Source organism: Sinocyclocheilus rhinocerous, unplaced genomic scaffold, assembly GCF_001515625.1.
Source record: "Sinocyclocheilus rhinocerous isolate Xijiao unplaced genomic scaffold, SAMN03320098_v1.1 scaffold2245, whole genome shotgun sequence".
In the NCBI taxonomy this organism is placed as follows: Eukaryota; Metazoa; Chordata; class Actinopteri; order Cypriniformes; family Cyprinidae; genus Sinocyclocheilus; species Sinocyclocheilus rhinocerous.
The window spans coordinates 668,509-685,488 of record NW_015637544.1 but is presented as its reverse complement, the minus strand read 5'-3'; the positions used below and the strand labels follow the sequence as shown (position 1 = coordinate 685,488).

The following is a 16,980-nucleotide window of genomic DNA, read 5'->3' as shown; positions in this document are numbered from 1 at the left end:
CTGAACGCTTCTGATTGGCCATTGCATTCCTAAGCTCAACAGATATGTGTGTGATTGGTTAAAATGCGCAACACTGTAAAAACGCCTAAAATGAAATACGGTGCAACATGAGCAGATTTAATTTGTTTGTGCCGGGGCATTTTTGTCCAATTTAGTGGCATTTTTGCCCCAAGTCCCCCGTGGCCTCCGCCTACGGTTTGAAGGCATTCGTTTACTGGACCCTTGGACTGAAAAGTTTACAGGAGTTTACCGGTTTAAAAAATCTGATTTCAAAAACATGCTTCTTTTCCTTTTTAAGGTATTGTTTTCATTATAATGTAGCGATTCAAATTAGTAGTCAATAATTAAATATTATTTTATCACTCTTCGCACCTCCCCCGACATGCACTCACACCCCAGACCGACTCCACTTGCATTCACGTGATTTGTCGAGATGCAGGACACTAATGAATGATGCACATCAGAGGGGATTTAGAAGTGGGTATACGCAAAGCCGACTGATAAAGAAGTGGGTATACGCCGTATATCTGCGTATACCCTCCACTACACCACTGGTTATAGGCTATGTTGTTTTTTTATTCTAATATAGCCCATGCAAAGGAAATTTTCATAGCATTTCAGAAAATTCTCATGGTAACAAATTGTGGTTTTTAAACAATTAATACTTGACAAAGCAGCAGTTTTGGAGAGAATTTTTACAATTTATCATTTCTTACTTTTCTGACAACTTTTCCTTAGTTGGTCATGAGCTGGTTTAAGCTGGTCCTGAGCTGGTTATGAGCTGGTCCTGAGCAGGAGCTAGATGCTTAAGAACAGCACATGACAAGCTTAAACCAGCTCAGGACCAGCTTAAACCAACTCATGACCAACTAAGGACTATCTTAAACAGCTCAAACCAGCTGCCATGCTTCAAAACATACCTAACCAGCATATGCTGGGTTTTTTCAAAAGGGTGTCTGAACCTTTGCTGGGAAGGTAATGTTTAGACCCCTTGAAGCTTTAACTAAACACTCTTGAACTCGAGTATAATCTAAATCTGTGCACAACTGATGCAACCGGTTTTTGATGCAAAGCATAGCAGCCACATTTTGCTGGGTGACAGTGCAGCTGTTTAGCCAGTGTGTGTTTTAAAGGTACTTGTCATTTTGCATGAGGGCCTAATGGACTGTATTGTCTTTTGCAGCAGCAGACGGCATCGGCAGTTTGGGAACTGAGCAGAGCCACATCAACGTTCCCCTGGCCGATCCCAGCGCCTGGGCCACAGCCATGAACAACCTGGGCATTGTGCCGATGGGCTTAGCCGGGCAGCAGCTGGTATCAGGTAAAGCCCCGTGCCCTCCTCCAGCGTGCTAATCCTGCTGTTTCATCCACAGCTCTCCCTGCTCTTCCCTTTCACAGCAGGGGGAATAAAAAGCAGATATTAAACCGGGGTTCCCATATTTCCCCCTCTGGCAAGCAGCACAGGCTCCAGCCTCTCCAGCCAAATATGTGACCTTTAGACGCAACACTACACATTGGATTTTACATTGAAGCACGTTACAGTTTGTTGAGCTTTATTCTTCGGCTGAGATACTGGATTGTTGCAGCTCTGAAAAGCTCATGTCCTGGCGGGATGGTGGCACCTACCGCTTTCTTGCCTTGAGCCCTGAGCACTGGTCTCAATCCTCCCAGCTGACTGAAGCTGTTTGTCCGAGAACTGGACTGCTTTCCTCATTGCTGTCTCTGATTGGCCAGTGATCATCAGTGGCCATCTGCAATCATAACAGCTCTGCTGCTTTTGTAAATGTTAGCTGCACAGAAATGGTCTCTTATAATCATGATTTTATCTCAAATAAGCTGTGGATGCAGCGAGTGGACTAACGGAGTGCTTGACAGTTTGTTTTCTCCATACACTGGCAATTCACCTCTCTAGCTTTGACAGCACTCATGAGTGGGAGTGGAAGTAGTTGAACTATAGTCAAGCTACTCTTTTGAAGAAGTAAGCTTCAACCAAAGCTGTCAACTACAATGAAACTATTTAAGTGAGCAGAATCTTCATATCTAAATATGTTATTATCCAGTGATATGACTTATAATTTAAGATAGGGTGACAGTGTATACTCTAGTTAAATTAAAACTACAGTACTAATACATAATGCTACATATACAAACAGTAATGAACATCAGTAAATATTTTGCTCTATATGTGTTTGATTATTTCACTCCTTATTTGCTTGCAATACAAATGTGACTCTAAAAACAGCCCAGCTTTTTGAAAAATTAATATAGTCTGCAAAATTAATAAATGTACTAATGTACACTACCATTCATAAGGGTTCGATGAGATAGTAAAAATAGTAATATTGCGAAATACTATTACAATTTAAAATAACTGTTTTCTATTTTAATATATTGCAAAATGTAGTTTATTCCTGCGATAAAAGCTGAATTTTCAGCATCATTATTCCAGTCTTCAGTGTCACATGATCCTTCAAAAATCATTCTAAAATGTTGATTTGCTGCTCAAGAAATATTTCCTATTATTATAAATGTAGAAAGCTGTTTTACTGCTTTTTTGTGGAAATCATTATGTATATTTGTCAGGATTCTTTAATAAATAAAAAATCTTTCAAATCATTTATTTGAGACAGTAAACTTTTGTAACATTCTAAATGCATTTACTGTCAGTTTTTGATTAATGAATAAAAAGTATTAATTTCTTTCAAACATATGATGAGTAGCATATATAAAAGTAACTTGTTTCTAGAAAAACTAAAATTTTAACCATGCAAAACTAAAAAAGTTAGTAGCATTGCTACTTTTTTGGTAACTATTCCCTAGAACTGGCTCTCATGTGGGTTTTTCAGACAAATAAAGTCTCTCCTTGGTTTGGATCCTATTATAATTACTATCACGCTAGGGAAGCCATGGATTGAGGCAAATTAGGCTCAGATTAAAATGCATGAGCCGATATTTCAGATCATGATTATTTATGAGAATTTGGGAAGGCACAAGTCATTTGACTTGCATATAGGTTTTCTTGTTTTGTTCTTGGGTGATTTCAGAAATCATCTAAGAATGAATATTAAAACTATTATCCTCAGCTTCTGAGCTAAAGCCTCTGGTAATACGCCAAAGCTGAAAGAAACACTTCCAGCAATTCACACGAGGATTTTACATACAGTACGGTATCCTCTTTCTTTCTGTGTTTTTTTCACACGTGTAGGGTTCCAGCGATATGCCTCTAGATACCTGAAAGAGGATTTTGTCACACGAGCACAAATGCTAGCCTTTGAGAACAAACAGACTGGATCGTCTCTGGCTCCAGAAAGACTATAATGACACTGACAGAAATTCCAGCTTCAAAGGAATGATTGGAAAAGATTTGCCTGGTTTCTGTCGAACATAACAGATTATGCTGAAATAACCTCTGAGTCTTTGTTTTAATTTCCCTCAGCATGTTTCCAGGCACACTTCAACATCACACATATTGCTTATGACACACACACACAGCTTCTATTTTGTCCCGTGTCTGCTCATAAATTTGCTGCTCGCAGAGCAGATGCCCACTCGCACAATTTGTCCTCGCAGGCAGTTTCATTCTCAGTATTTCAGCACATTTTCTATTGATTATAAATGTTTATTTGCACCAGCTCATTAGAAGACATGCTTTGTGAGAACATTTTTTTTTTTCAGATGGCTTTATCCCGCTGGATTGATGAAGCACAACAATGAATAATACTCTAAATACAGATGATTTTCCTGCAGTTAGGAGTTGCTTTTGTTGCGGCTCCATTGTGAGAGTTTTACACAGAGCATGCTGGGAGATTTAGGTTCAGAAATGGTGTAAGCCCTGAACGTATGAATGCACAGATTTACACAAGATTCACCAAGGCTGCTTTAAGTGGCTTAGAAGAAGAAGAAGAAGAAAGAAAGGGAGAATAAAACCCAAATCAGGCTCCACCAGAAACAGTTGTGTGCCGTCGCGATGACCTATTTAACTATTGCACTGTAATGACAAAGAAACATCTTCCTGAGTGCTGTTTATGGAAGCACTTGGACCAAACATTTATGTGAATACAGCCAACGAGCGCTTTCATTTTTATTATATTTATTTAATTATTTATTTTTTGGGAAAAGTACTGATAAAAAAGGTGTCTTTTTTATTGTCTGATGCCAATATTCTAAATATCTCCTGGTTATATTACAGTATTTTAATAATGATCAATATTCATTTAAAAGTGTCTGAAAACATTAAACTGGGAGCATTAAGGGCGTGTTTATCACTAACTATAAGAACCCAGTTGTTATACATGTATTGATTACATATTTATATACATTGAATACATACTAGGGCTGCACAATTAATTGAAATAAACCCAAATTCACAATATGGTTTAGGGCAATTATCAAACTGTAAAAGCTGTAAATTTATTTAAATAACCATATGCACTGCGTTTTTTTTTAGAGTGAAGTGTTCTTTTGCAAGTGGTGATTTAACATTTAAAAATGAAGACATTTAAAAAACCATAAAAGTAGTATTGTAATTTAAAAAATTTTAAATAATAATATATATATATATTTTAATTTTACAGTGAAATATTGCAATAGTAATAGTTCTTATTTTGTTTACTATTTTAATCTAATAACAATAACAACAATAATAATGTTACATTATTATTATTATTATGTTGTTGTTGTTGTTACTATTTTAATATTGCAAATTGGGGGATTTAAAAATAATAATGATAATAATAAATAATCTTAAATAATAATTTTTATTTTACAGTGAAATATTACAATAATAATACAATTTTACAGTACTATTATTATTGTTGTTGTTGTTGTTAATATTGTGAATATAATTGCCGATTTGTGCAGCCATACAAAAAAAGCACCACAAATTTTTTAAAAACATTTTAAACTTTAAGCTTTTTTATTATTAAACGTCACAATTTTGAATGGAAAAAGCACGATTTGATTTTTTCCCCCCTAAATTGTGTAGCCCTAATATACACACCAAATAGCTTCAGTTTTAATAGAACTTAAGCAGTACATGTTAAATGTAGGTTTGTTGTGTGACTCAGTGCTGCTAGAGTTATTCACTGTCATTTCGGGTGCTTTGGATAATTATGTGTATTAGCTGTGGTGAGCAATGACTGGAAATCTTTCAAGCCCAAAAAAAGCGAGACTGTAAAAAACAGCTGAGACAAATTTCCTTGCGGATTATATATTTGGACTGCAGGGCCTGGGGCTGCAGGGGCTGGCGCTTTGCATTTAGTAATGGTGTTTGTGATGGGCTCTGATTAATGCCGTCTCACCTCTGAAATGATGAGCAGCTGCTGCGGCCTGTAGGAACTAAATGTTTTGCAAGCTGCTGACTTCGTAGTGAATCCAAATTTAATGGAAAGCAGATAATAATGACAAATAAAACCTGAAGCAGGTTTTTGGAAAAGAAAGAAGAGGTGTGAGCCAAAGGATTGAGTAGTCCTTGAATCATTCTGACTGAAGAAAAACAACATTAAGAAACGATAAATGTGAAGGCGTGTGTGTAATTTACCTGTTTACATTTTGATTTGGGTTTTGCATGGATCTCCTGATGCGTTTCACATGATTGCAGCCGCTGGGAGATTTATGGATCATAATTTTCATCATCTCTTTCCCCAGCAAGGGATTCGAGATTTTCTTCCAGTTCAAGCATCTCTTGTGTTAGATTTAGTGTTCTATGTCACTACAGGACAAAGTAAGCGGGATTGTCCTGATTAAGGTTGAAATATCATTACCATTTTGATATTAAATATCAATATCAATACCATCTAATATGTAGATGAGTTTGTTTCTTCATCAGAACAGATTTAGAGAAATTTAGCATTATTTCACTTGCTCAGCAACGGATGCTCTGCAGTGAATGGGTGCCGTCAGAATGAGAGTCCAGACAGCTGATAAAAACATCACAATAATCCACAATTAATCCACATGACTCCAGTCCATCAATTACTGTCTTGTGAAGTGTAAAGCTGCAAGTTTGTAAGAATCAAATCCATCATTAAGATGTTTTAACTTCAAACCATTGCTTCCAGCTAAACTATGAGTCCTCTATTGCTTTCTAAAAAGTTGTCTTGTCTGAATCAGGAGAGAAATATGCACAGATCAAGCACTGTTTACAAGCAAAAACAGTCCAAAACTGTTGTAAACAAATGTGTCTGTGGATTTTGATGTGAGAGGACAACAGGAGATCAACATTTTCACTGGAGGAAGCATTATTAAGAACTATGGACTGGTATTTTGTCCCAAAGCGAAGGTTTAAAGTAAAAACTCCTTAATGATGCATTTGTTTCTTACTGCTTCTCACTTCACACGATGTTAAAGTTGGCCTATGTATTTTAACAAGATGTAAAATAAGTCTCTGATGTGTGTGTATGTGAAGTTTTAGCTCAAAATATCCCACATCATTATTTATAGCTTGTTAAAATTGCCACTTTTAGGGTATGAGCCAAAATGCACGGTTTTTGTGTGCGTCCCTTTAAATGCAAATGAGCTGGTTCTCCCGGCCCCCTTATAGAAGAGGGCGGAGCTTCAGGAGCTCATGCTCCGGCATACAAATAAACATTCCACTATTAGTACTACAAGCCTGTTATCTTTACAGAAAATGTACTCGGTTTAAAAGTCAGTCATCTGATTGTGCTGTGCATAATAAATACGCATTTATGAATCACACAGACGAGGAGCATAGCGTGATAAAAAATAGTCTCATTGTGCCTTAGCGTGCTATCACAAACGTTTTAAGTCCCATTTGTGATTATGAGCTCGAAAAATTTAAGCGGTTGACTTAACATTGCTTTCATATGCAATCTTTAACTACCACATTCCTATTTACCATGATTCTGGTAGCATGTGAAGGCAGCACCAGTGAAAACAGGCAGAGATAATGGTAGCTTTAGCAACATTAGCCCTACAGAGTGCCAAGAAGCTCTTTCAGAAAGGCAGTTTGGAAAACAAAATATGACTCCTATGTTCATTGGTGCATCCCAACACAAAACACTTGAAATGCTGCTTTGGCACTGACATTGTCCAGCAGCTACAGCAAGAAAACAGTAATGGCGGACTGCTGCTTCTCACTCAGGGCTGTGTCTATACTAATAGGGCAGCGAGTGTCACAAATGGGCGGGACTTTTTCCCTTCAGTGTACAGAGGGAGAATCTGAAACCGCTCGTTTGGAGAGATTGGGATTATAAAAAAATGAGTGGGTGGATTTATACTATTATAGGCTGGCTGTTTTCACACACTGAGGCCACACAACTGTGTTCAAACAACTTATAAAAGTGATTTTTGCATAATAGGTCCTCTTTAATTGATGGACTGGAGTTGTGTGCGCGTGTGGAAAAATAAATAAATACGCTTTTATTAGGCCAGTATTAAGACTGGAATTTTCATCTCATGAGAGTGAAGATTTTAAACATATTTTAAACACAGTAATAATCATTTCTCTGTATGTCAAGCTGTTTTAATGAGAACAAATTACTGAGTGTTTATAAGTGGTTCAGCACAGTAATTATAACGAACTGAACATGACCTTTTTAGTTAAGAGGCCTTATTAGTAAGACAAAACACATTTTCTCATTTTCATAGATATGCCAACATTTCTTTTTTTTATAATGAACATTATATATATTATTTTACAATGTAGTAGTGGAAACACCTTTTAGATACATACAGTGAAAGCGCAGCTTACAGGTAGGCTTCAGATTTTCAATGCAGGATTGCAAAAGCAAGCTCTCAATAATCTCACTTTTGAGTGTTAATATGAATGCATTTTGACTTTTTAATTGTAACTGTTGAATTTTTACTCTAACAATTTTTTAAAAAGAGGTTTAAGATACCTTCTGATTAGTCAGTCAACATGATCAGGACACTGAGAAAATTGTTATTAAACAGGCTGCTTCACAAAATCTGATTGTTTTTCATACATGGTTGTCTTTAGAGCAGACTCATATTTATGAGTCTACGTATAATAAATTAGGTAGGCTAAGTGAGTTATATTGAAGCCATTTTAAAGACACGAATAACATGATTATCAAAGATGAGTTTTAAGAAATAAGTATAATAATTGAGTGATTTGCAGGGGAAATTTTTGAAACTGAACAGATTTATTTGTTTTGTATGTTTTTATGTGTTTTATGAATTATATGTATGTACAATATAAAGAGTGCATGCAGGTGTAGGACTTCTGTCGTGGTTTACAGTGCACACGGTTTACTGCACAAATCCAATGCGTTCCGGTCTCAGATCCTGTGCGGCTTAGTGTGATGAAAGCTCATTGAAGAAGAAACTAATCTTTAGTAGATTTTCTGGGTTTTGTCGTCTGCAGTAAGAGCAGTGACCAGGTCTCTTCTCACATCCGCTGGTCTTTCACCAGCTTTGCTCTTACTTCTTTGGCTTCTTTGTGGTTGTGCTCAGATGGTTCCAGTGCTGAGGTCCAAATCAATGACTCTTTCTGTTTCCCTCTCCAGACTCCATCTGTATACAGGGTTTTGACCCCAACCTTGGCATCATCACCCCAATCAATCCCATGATGGCTGGCATCAGTCTGGTCCCGCCCCATCCTGTGGCAGCAGAACTTCCTGTTATTAAGGAAATCATCCACTGCAAGAGCTGCACACTTTTCCCGCAGAATCCCAGTAAGCATTTTACAGCAACCTACCGCAGCACAATTATTAGAGCTTTCGCCATAAAAGCAGGCGCACAGATGAACGTTGCCAACCCTTATTTACTTCTACTGATGTCATGGTAATTATATGAAGTACAGTCTGTGCCATTTTGAATGACATGTAACTGTGTGGTAAAATGTTCCACTGAAAGACCTGTAACTTTATGGCAAATGTTTTACAGTTACTGAAATCGCAACAACCACAGGACAGTGTTTATTAAATGCTCCAATGTGGAAAATCAGTGAAAGACGAAATATTAAATCTGTAGAGCTTTTGTCCTAAATACTATAAATTTAAATGAACCCTAAAACAGTTAAATTTTATCCACATGGACTGCACACTGCATAAGAATCTATTTCTTGTTAATGGAAGTAAATTAATGATAATTCAAAAATGTAATGTCAATATAAGGTGATAAAGAAGATTTTCAGTCTGGCCTCGGATTTCTGACTCTGGACTTTTCCGTGTTTTCCAAAATATTCCAAAAAGTCTTGTTTTTTAATCATCTGAAACCTGCTGCAACTTGTATTCCAAAGCGACTTATATAATGCAATTAGCAGCAAACATACAAAAGATGCACAAAAAGCACACACATTTAGATTTGCACTGAATTACAGAGGTACCTGAGCCCAAGTTTATGTGTTCCCACACGCCGGTATTTTCAGTTTTGATTTAAGTAAATTTGTTTAGGTTTGGTTTTTATAATAAATGATGTTTATATTGAATGTCACTATAATTTAGAATTGCTTCAGGCATATTAATTTCTGTTTTGAAGTTGTGGAGTGAGGGAAACTAAAATAAGCTACATGTTTATATTGTTTGTAATCAACGTTTCTTTTTATTTACCAGTATTTTACATTGTTTTCTAAATGTAATAATAAAATGTGACCTATACATTGATCTATCTATGGATTTTTTTATCTAGATTTTGAGAATCAGGTGCAAATTATTTTCCAGAAAATTTCCAGTAATTTAATATAAAAAATTAGCAAGTTAATGTGGGGGGAAAAAAATGTTCACTTGATCTATGTCATGTTTAGTCATGCAGTATGAGTGCAGTAAGACATCTTTGTGGATTCTGCAGATCTTCCTCCTCCCTCCACGAGAGAGAGACCTCCAGGGTGCAAGACGGTGTTTGTTGGTGGCCTTCCGGAGAATGCAACAGAAGAGATCATCAAAGAAGTGTTTGACCAGTGTGGAGAGATTGTCGCCATCCGCAAGAGCAAGAAAAACTTCTGCCACATTCGTTTTAGTGAGGAGTTCATGGTGGACAAGGCCCTCTACCTCTCTGGTGTGTCTTTGTTTTTTGTTTTGTTTCATTCTGTTTCATTAGGAAACCTATTTTGTTTAATTTCTCTACCTTTTGTTGGGGACTGTTTTGTTTGGTTAGGGACTGATTCATTTTTTCTACCTCTTTGGCATCTCTTTGTGTTTTGTTTTGTTTAATTTTGTTTCGTTCAGTTTGTTTTGTTTCTCTACCTTTCTAATGTATTTTTATTTATACAAGTAAATGTTTGTTTTGTTTTGTTTTGTTAGGGGACTGATTACGTTTTTGGTGTGTCATTGTGTTTTGTTTTGTTTTGTTAGGTAACTTATTTTGTTTCTCTACCTTTCTGATGTGTTTTTATTTATACAAGTAGACGTTTGTTTTGTTAGGGGACTGATTACTTTTTCTGCCTCTGGTGTGTCATTGTTTGTTTCGTTTTGTTTCATTTCATTAGGGAACTTATTGTTTTGTTTCTTTACCTTTCTGATGCGTCTTTATTTATACAAGTAAATGTTTGTTTTGTTAGGGGACTGATTATTTTTTTCTACCTCTCTGGTTTGTCATTGTTTTTTTATTTATGTAAATATTTTTTTTTCATTATGGAGCTTGTTGTTTTGTTTCTTTACCTCTCTGTTGTGTTTTTTTATGTGTAATTGATCTTGTTTTATAGTAATAGATAATAACACAGTAGGAAAATAAATACATCTTGCATTTATCTTTGCTGAAAGTCCACTTAAATCAGCTCCCAATCAGCTAGGTACCAGCGCATATGCAACATCTGATGCATATATACCGGTATCTAAATATGATTTCATATTTTATGCTATATAGACCTACCACATTACCCTCCACTGGATGTATAATGAGCAGCAATAAACTACATTTTGGCATTTTATAATACTTCTGTGGATATTTTGGTGAAAGTAACTCAAAAGTAACTCAAAAGTAGTGTAACGCATTACAGTTCAGAGACAGTAATATTGTAATGTAACTAATTACTTTCAAAAGACAGTAACTAGTAATATATAATGTATTACATTTTGGAAGTAACTTGCCCAACACTGGCTGCAACATACATGCAACATAGCATGACCGGCTGTACTGTTTTGTTCAGCAGGGGCTTTTATTTATGTTGCAGGAAGGAACACCTTGGAATGAAGCAAATCCTATTTCGCATTCAATATGTTTATTCTAGTGAACTGATAGATGATATATGCAAGCAGCCTGTACGAGAGCTCTGTTTGCTGAATAATGTTTGTTGTCCTAGGCTATCGGATGCGCATTGGCTCCAGCACTGATAAAAAGGATTCAGGCCGCGTACATGTAGATTTTGCTCAGGCGAGAGATGACTTGTATGAGTGGGAGTGCAAACAAAGATTGCTGGCACGAGAGGAGCGGCACCGACAGAAAATCCATGAGGAGCAGCTGAGACCTCCATCACCTCCTCCCATAATGCACTACTCTGAGCACGAGGCAGCTCTTTTGGCTGAGAAACTGAAAGGTAAGCTTTCCCACAGACTGTGGTGCCATGATCTCATCTAGCCTTTAAAGCACAGATTTGTCATCATTAATGTAATGCCCAGAGAAATTTGGGTTCTTAGGAAAAGCTTCAAGGCAGAACTTTTATGCTTCTTATAAAGGCAGAGTGTGGTAAGATGACCTACGCTGCCAGGTCTGCCTTCCTTCAGCCGTTTTGCAGCTGTCCTCAACTGATCTCTGAAGATGTGACGGACATTAATGAGTGGCTACATAGTTTTGAGGCTCTTACGCTTCAGTCCTCTTTCCCGTCTGCAGCTGCCAGCCGAACAGCCCCAGCTGTTGTTTATTCTGTGAGACTGGTGTGTTTATATGATCAGCTAGTTCCATTCATCAGCTTCAATGAGACCAATGATTGCCAATGAAGTGAACACTGAGTACCAGGCTTCTGGAAAGCCAAAGGGTTTCCAAGGTTGACTAAATAGTTTTCATTTGCTTTTAGTGTGCTTAAAATGGGCTTTGGTTGATTCTAGTCTAGAAATTGGATATTGTGCAAGAGTTTGCTTAATTGCTTTGTCATAGCATTGAAGACCAATAGTAGTGCCCTTTAAATGGGGTCTCATTTGAGTTTCATCTTTGTCTCAGATGTTTATCCTAAAATTGTTGATATGACATAAAAGTAAAGCTGTGAATAGCAGCTCAGATCATTTTATCTTTCTTCTGAAACTGTACCAGAGACGTGTGAGACTTAAATATCCCATTTTCTCTTCTTTTAATGTCATTATTGTCTATAAGAACCAAATGGGACATAGTTACATTTTATGGTTTCACTTTATTTTAAAGGGGTCATCTGATGCGACATGCACTTTTACAAGTAGTTTGAACTGAAATGTGTGTTGTCAGTGTGTGTACACAACCACCCTACAATGATAAAGATCCACCCAGTGTTTTTTTTTTTAATCTCGTTAAATCATTTCCCCTTTCTCAAATCAAACCATTCTCAGATGCCTGTCTGTGTGACGTCACACAGACCAAGGCCCCTCTCACGATTGTTGATTGACACTAGCATATTACCTTAGACCCGCCCTGAGTGAGCTGTCATCAGTCCGCCATTGTTTCGATGCCAGAGCAGATGTAGACAAGAATGTCTCCGATTAAGCGATTGAGGTGTTTTGTTGTTGGATGTAATAATGAACATAGCAGTCGTCATTTACTCCCGACATCTGAGCCACTGAAGACGCAGTGGATTGCCTTTGTTTTTGAAGGGAATACATCCCCGATCTAACTAAATGTGTCTATCTTCGCGTGAATCATTCGTGATCCAGCTTCACCTACGGAAGGAGTATAAGGTTCTTTTATGAATCGCCTTTCGACTTTCCTAATAATGTGCTAGTTAGCAAGTTCCGCAGCTAAAGTAAACAGTATCATGAGAACTGCTCATCACCCCACGGAAGAGAGGGGCGGGGTGACAGAGCTCATTAGCATTTAAAGGAACATGCACTAAAACGGGTTGCTGAAAACAGAGCTGATTTTGACAAGGTAAAAAGGGTGTTGTTTTACACTACCACTGAGACATTTTAACCAAAGTATATTATAGAGGTAGCACTTTATTTTACAGTCCTGTTCCCCATGTACATACTATGTACTTATTATAGTAATTACAATAACTAGGTAATAACTAGGTACTAACCCTGAACCTACCCCTAAACCTAACCCTACCCCATGTAGTTACCTTATATTACCAGAACTTTCTTAGGTAGGTACACTGTAAGTACACTGTAAGTACATGTAAGTACACGTACTGTAAAATAAAGTGCAACCATTATAGACTTTTCATTAAGACCCTAAAGAATCATATTAACTTATGGAAAATGGGCATCCGATGACCCCTTTAAGATGTCCTTGTTACAGTGTAATTATACATTCATGTACTGAGTAATATTAATTAACTACAAAATTATTACTATATGGGTACGGTTATGATTAGGGTTTGGCTAGGGTTATTTGCATGTAATTATGCATAATTTATTGTTATTATAATAGTAAATACATGTAACATGTGTAACAAGGACACCTTAAAATAAAGTGTTACCTTAGGGGTTGATTGTTTTGTTTTGCTAGGGGACTCTTCTTTTTTTTTTTTTTTTTAAGGGGCCTGATTTTTGTGTGTGTGTGTTAGGGGAGTGATTTTTTTTCTTTCTTTTTTGTTTTGTTAGGGGACTGTTTGTTTTGTTTTGTTTTGTTTTATTCATTTATTTATTTTGTTTGTTTTGTTGTGTTAGGGGACAGATTTTTTGCTTTTTTGTTTGTTTTTAGTTCGTTTGAGTTTTCCCTCTTTTCCTCACTTTCCTTCACTTTTAAATAGCTTAAAAGCGCCATGCGCATTTTACTTTCACTTTCAAATTAGCCGCAATTCGGCATCAATTGCTTGAATTCAATTCAAGCAACAACAAAATAAAAGGTAGAACATAGAACTTTTATTAACAAAACGAATAAAAATACACCATGCTATGTGCCTAATATAAAATAACAAATAACTTACACAAAGTTTAGGTATACAAAACTGAAGATCAGTAAACACTGTGGAACCAAATAAATAAGAAACTTACGTTTATTAGCAAAACGAATAAGAAAGCTTGGAGACACGACATACTTGATGTGAAATAAAAAAAAAAACACAGTTTAAATAAATAAAAATCAGCAAACACTGTGGAACCAAATAAATAATAATGTAAAAAAAAACTTCCAATATCACCTTAGAGAAATGGCAGAAGTTAACAGGCTTTTCAAAATCCAAAATATTTTTAAAACAGGCGCTTCTGCATGTCATTTTGAAACTCTTCTGCCATCGTCTTGTCTTGTCTCTCTTCTTGTCAGCTTCTCCTCATGTGATAAATGAAATCTGATCTGTGATGCGACTGTCGTTCAGCACGCTGCATTGAGCAGCTGCATTCAGTTTTAATTGTAGTGTCTGTTCTCTAACTGAACTAAATGATTTTTATTACTATATAAAATCAAAACGACGGTAGGGGCGGTGCTGCGATGGGCAAGTGACATAACCGGTGTTGCGGCTTCACACTGGTAAAACCGTCAACACCATCTATCACAGCAACCGTAACTCCAAGGTTGACTAAATTTTCTTTTGCTTTTAGGGTGCTTATGTGCTTCAAATCTGAAGTTTTTAAGTAATTTGTGATACTTTTTCTTCTCTTCTATGGCTTTACATGGACATACTGTAAGTGTTGCGTCAGCAATATTGCTCAGGGGTTGGCTGTAAATATTCTGCAGATCTCCTACCGTTTTCAGACAGGCAAGAGTAGTTAGTGTGAGGTTTAAAATATTTCACAATGTTTATTTCTGAATCTAGAGAGGTTTGAGCACTCATGCAAGATGTCAAATTTTCATTATACAGGATCATTTTTAAGGCGCCACATGCTGTGTTTCCACCTTAGAGTTACACCAATCCATCACACCCCTTTGACATTCACACATATTTGTAATGTCACCTTTCATGTTTTAATTTCAGAGCCGGTTCCTGGCTGACAGCTGTTTTCCCATGCTGTGATTTGATTACAGCTAGCGGCTCCAGGAAGGTAGTGATGGTTGAGTTGTGCTGGCTGCAGTGGTTTCCATGCCTCTCTGAGCTCTTGTCTCTCTGGAGAGACTGCTTTCATTTCGATGATGGGGACTTGACTGCAGCCTCCACCTCATCAGCAATCACAGCACTTCCCATGTCAAGCACTTCCCATTCTCCCTGCGTGGCGCATCCCCAGCTCTGTCTGCATGTTCTTATGTTTATTGAGCCCAGGAGGCAACAGACAAAACATCTCAGACGGGGTTTCAATATTCTGGTGTCTGGCTCAGTTCTGCTCATGCCTGACATCCAGTTGCCTCTCCAATGAAACCCTTGTTTAGATGCAAACAATTATGCTGCAAATATTTATTGACTACAGCTAGTGGTATCTGTTTAAGTATCAACAGCATGCAAATGAACATCGGTATTTGTGTTGCTGTTTTTTGGCATATTTGTGCAATTATTTTTTTTAAATCTTTTTTTTAAATTTATTAACATATTACAGATTTATTTTATAGTTACATTAGAAATCTTTAAAACACTTCATTACTTCCATCATTTACTTTTGCTTTTTATGCACAGATTTTATTGTTTTACCCTGTTTTATTTTACCCTGTTTACCCGATTTTATTGTTTTACCTCAGACCATGATTTTCACTCTTACAAATATGAAAATGCATCATAAAAACAGCAATTACACATTAGCTTTTACGAAAAAGTTAAAAACTCCTCTTTATTTAATTAATTATTTCTTAAAACTATATAATTATCTAATTAAATATCTAAAAAACTACATATATAATCTAATCAGAGTAAAATAACATTTTATTGTGTGAAATTTATTTATATCAGTTTTACTCAAATGACGAATGTTCCTTAATTGTAGCGTTCCACAACAAGTGACAATTCTACATTTACATTAATAAATATTATAAATTAAATAAAAAACATCAATAAAGTCTTACCAAAAGTTAGTGTACTTGTTTATCAAGGAGATAAAGTGACAGCAAGGAAATGAAAGGTACAAATCAATTGTGAACAGAAAAGTTATATTGTTTATTGTCAATTTCAATTACGTAAAAAGCATGAAAATATGAATTTATTTTGTGTAGTTAGCATTCATAAAATGTAGCTAGCTATGAAATTAGCTTCAGCAAGAGTCGCATTTTACTTCACAAATCTTTAAAATGTAATTTATATAAGATAATACCCATATAATACCTTGACAGATGTAATAGATTATGGAAATGAAGTTTCAGAAATAAAAAAACAAAAACGGAACAGTATACCGTATTAGACACTGATAGTGTACAAATAATGTAAAGAGTGTTTTAAACAGAATTTATTTACTAGAAGATCAAAAAATGTCCAATAGTTAAAAACTACTTTAATGTGAGAGTGCAGATGTACATTAAAAAGCCCTTTTTATTATAAATACACCGTGTAATGTCTTTGATTACTTAATTTTAGGGAATTAATTATTATTAATTCATTCAGGTTTTGAGAGTAATCGGATCTGAAAATTCGAGGTCCACCTGATTAAAACTGATTTCAAATTTGACAGTTTACACTCTATCAGCTACTCGGCCAGCGAGACGTTCATGTCAGTGTATATTATCAATTTGACTATATGTATTTTCCCTGGCCACAGGTTAATACAATTATGATAATTTGTAAGCTCTTAGAGAGGTAACGTGATCTTTGGCAAGGGTTTGACTTTAAAATTATACGACACCAGACAATGATTCTTTATAAATGAAACACGAATTTTATTGGCTATTCTTGATTACATCAAAACTTAGCTAAAACACACATACACACACACACACATATACAGCTCAGAAAATTGAAGGAATGAGTTAACGGAGTTGCATGAAGTTTCAAAGTTCTAACTCGTTTTCACGAGTGGTTTTAAATTCAGCCTGAGAGAATTCACAAAGCAGATATTTTCTTATCTTTACTGCTTAACTCAATTC

At 36.1% G+C, this 16,980-nt stretch overlaps 1 protein-coding gene across 1 annotated transcript in view; it reads left to right on the top strand.

Moving 5' to 3' along the window:
• LOC107749026 (ecto-NOX disulfide-thiol exchanger 1) overlaps window positions 1-16,980 on the top strand; it is a 49,305-nt gene that overhangs the window by 3,222 nt on the left and 29,103 nt on the right. Inside the window, exons 2-5 of the mRNA XM_016564074.1 lie at window positions 1,184-1,321; window positions 8,490-8,657; window positions 9,772-9,978; window positions 11,222-11,455. Coding sequence (XP_016419560.1) covers window positions 1,184-1,321; window positions 8,490-8,657; window positions 9,772-9,978; window positions 11,222-11,455 — 747 coding nt within the window. The remainder of the gene's footprint in view (window positions 1-1,183; window positions 1,322-8,489; window positions 8,658-9,771; window positions 9,979-11,221; window positions 11,456-16,980) is intronic.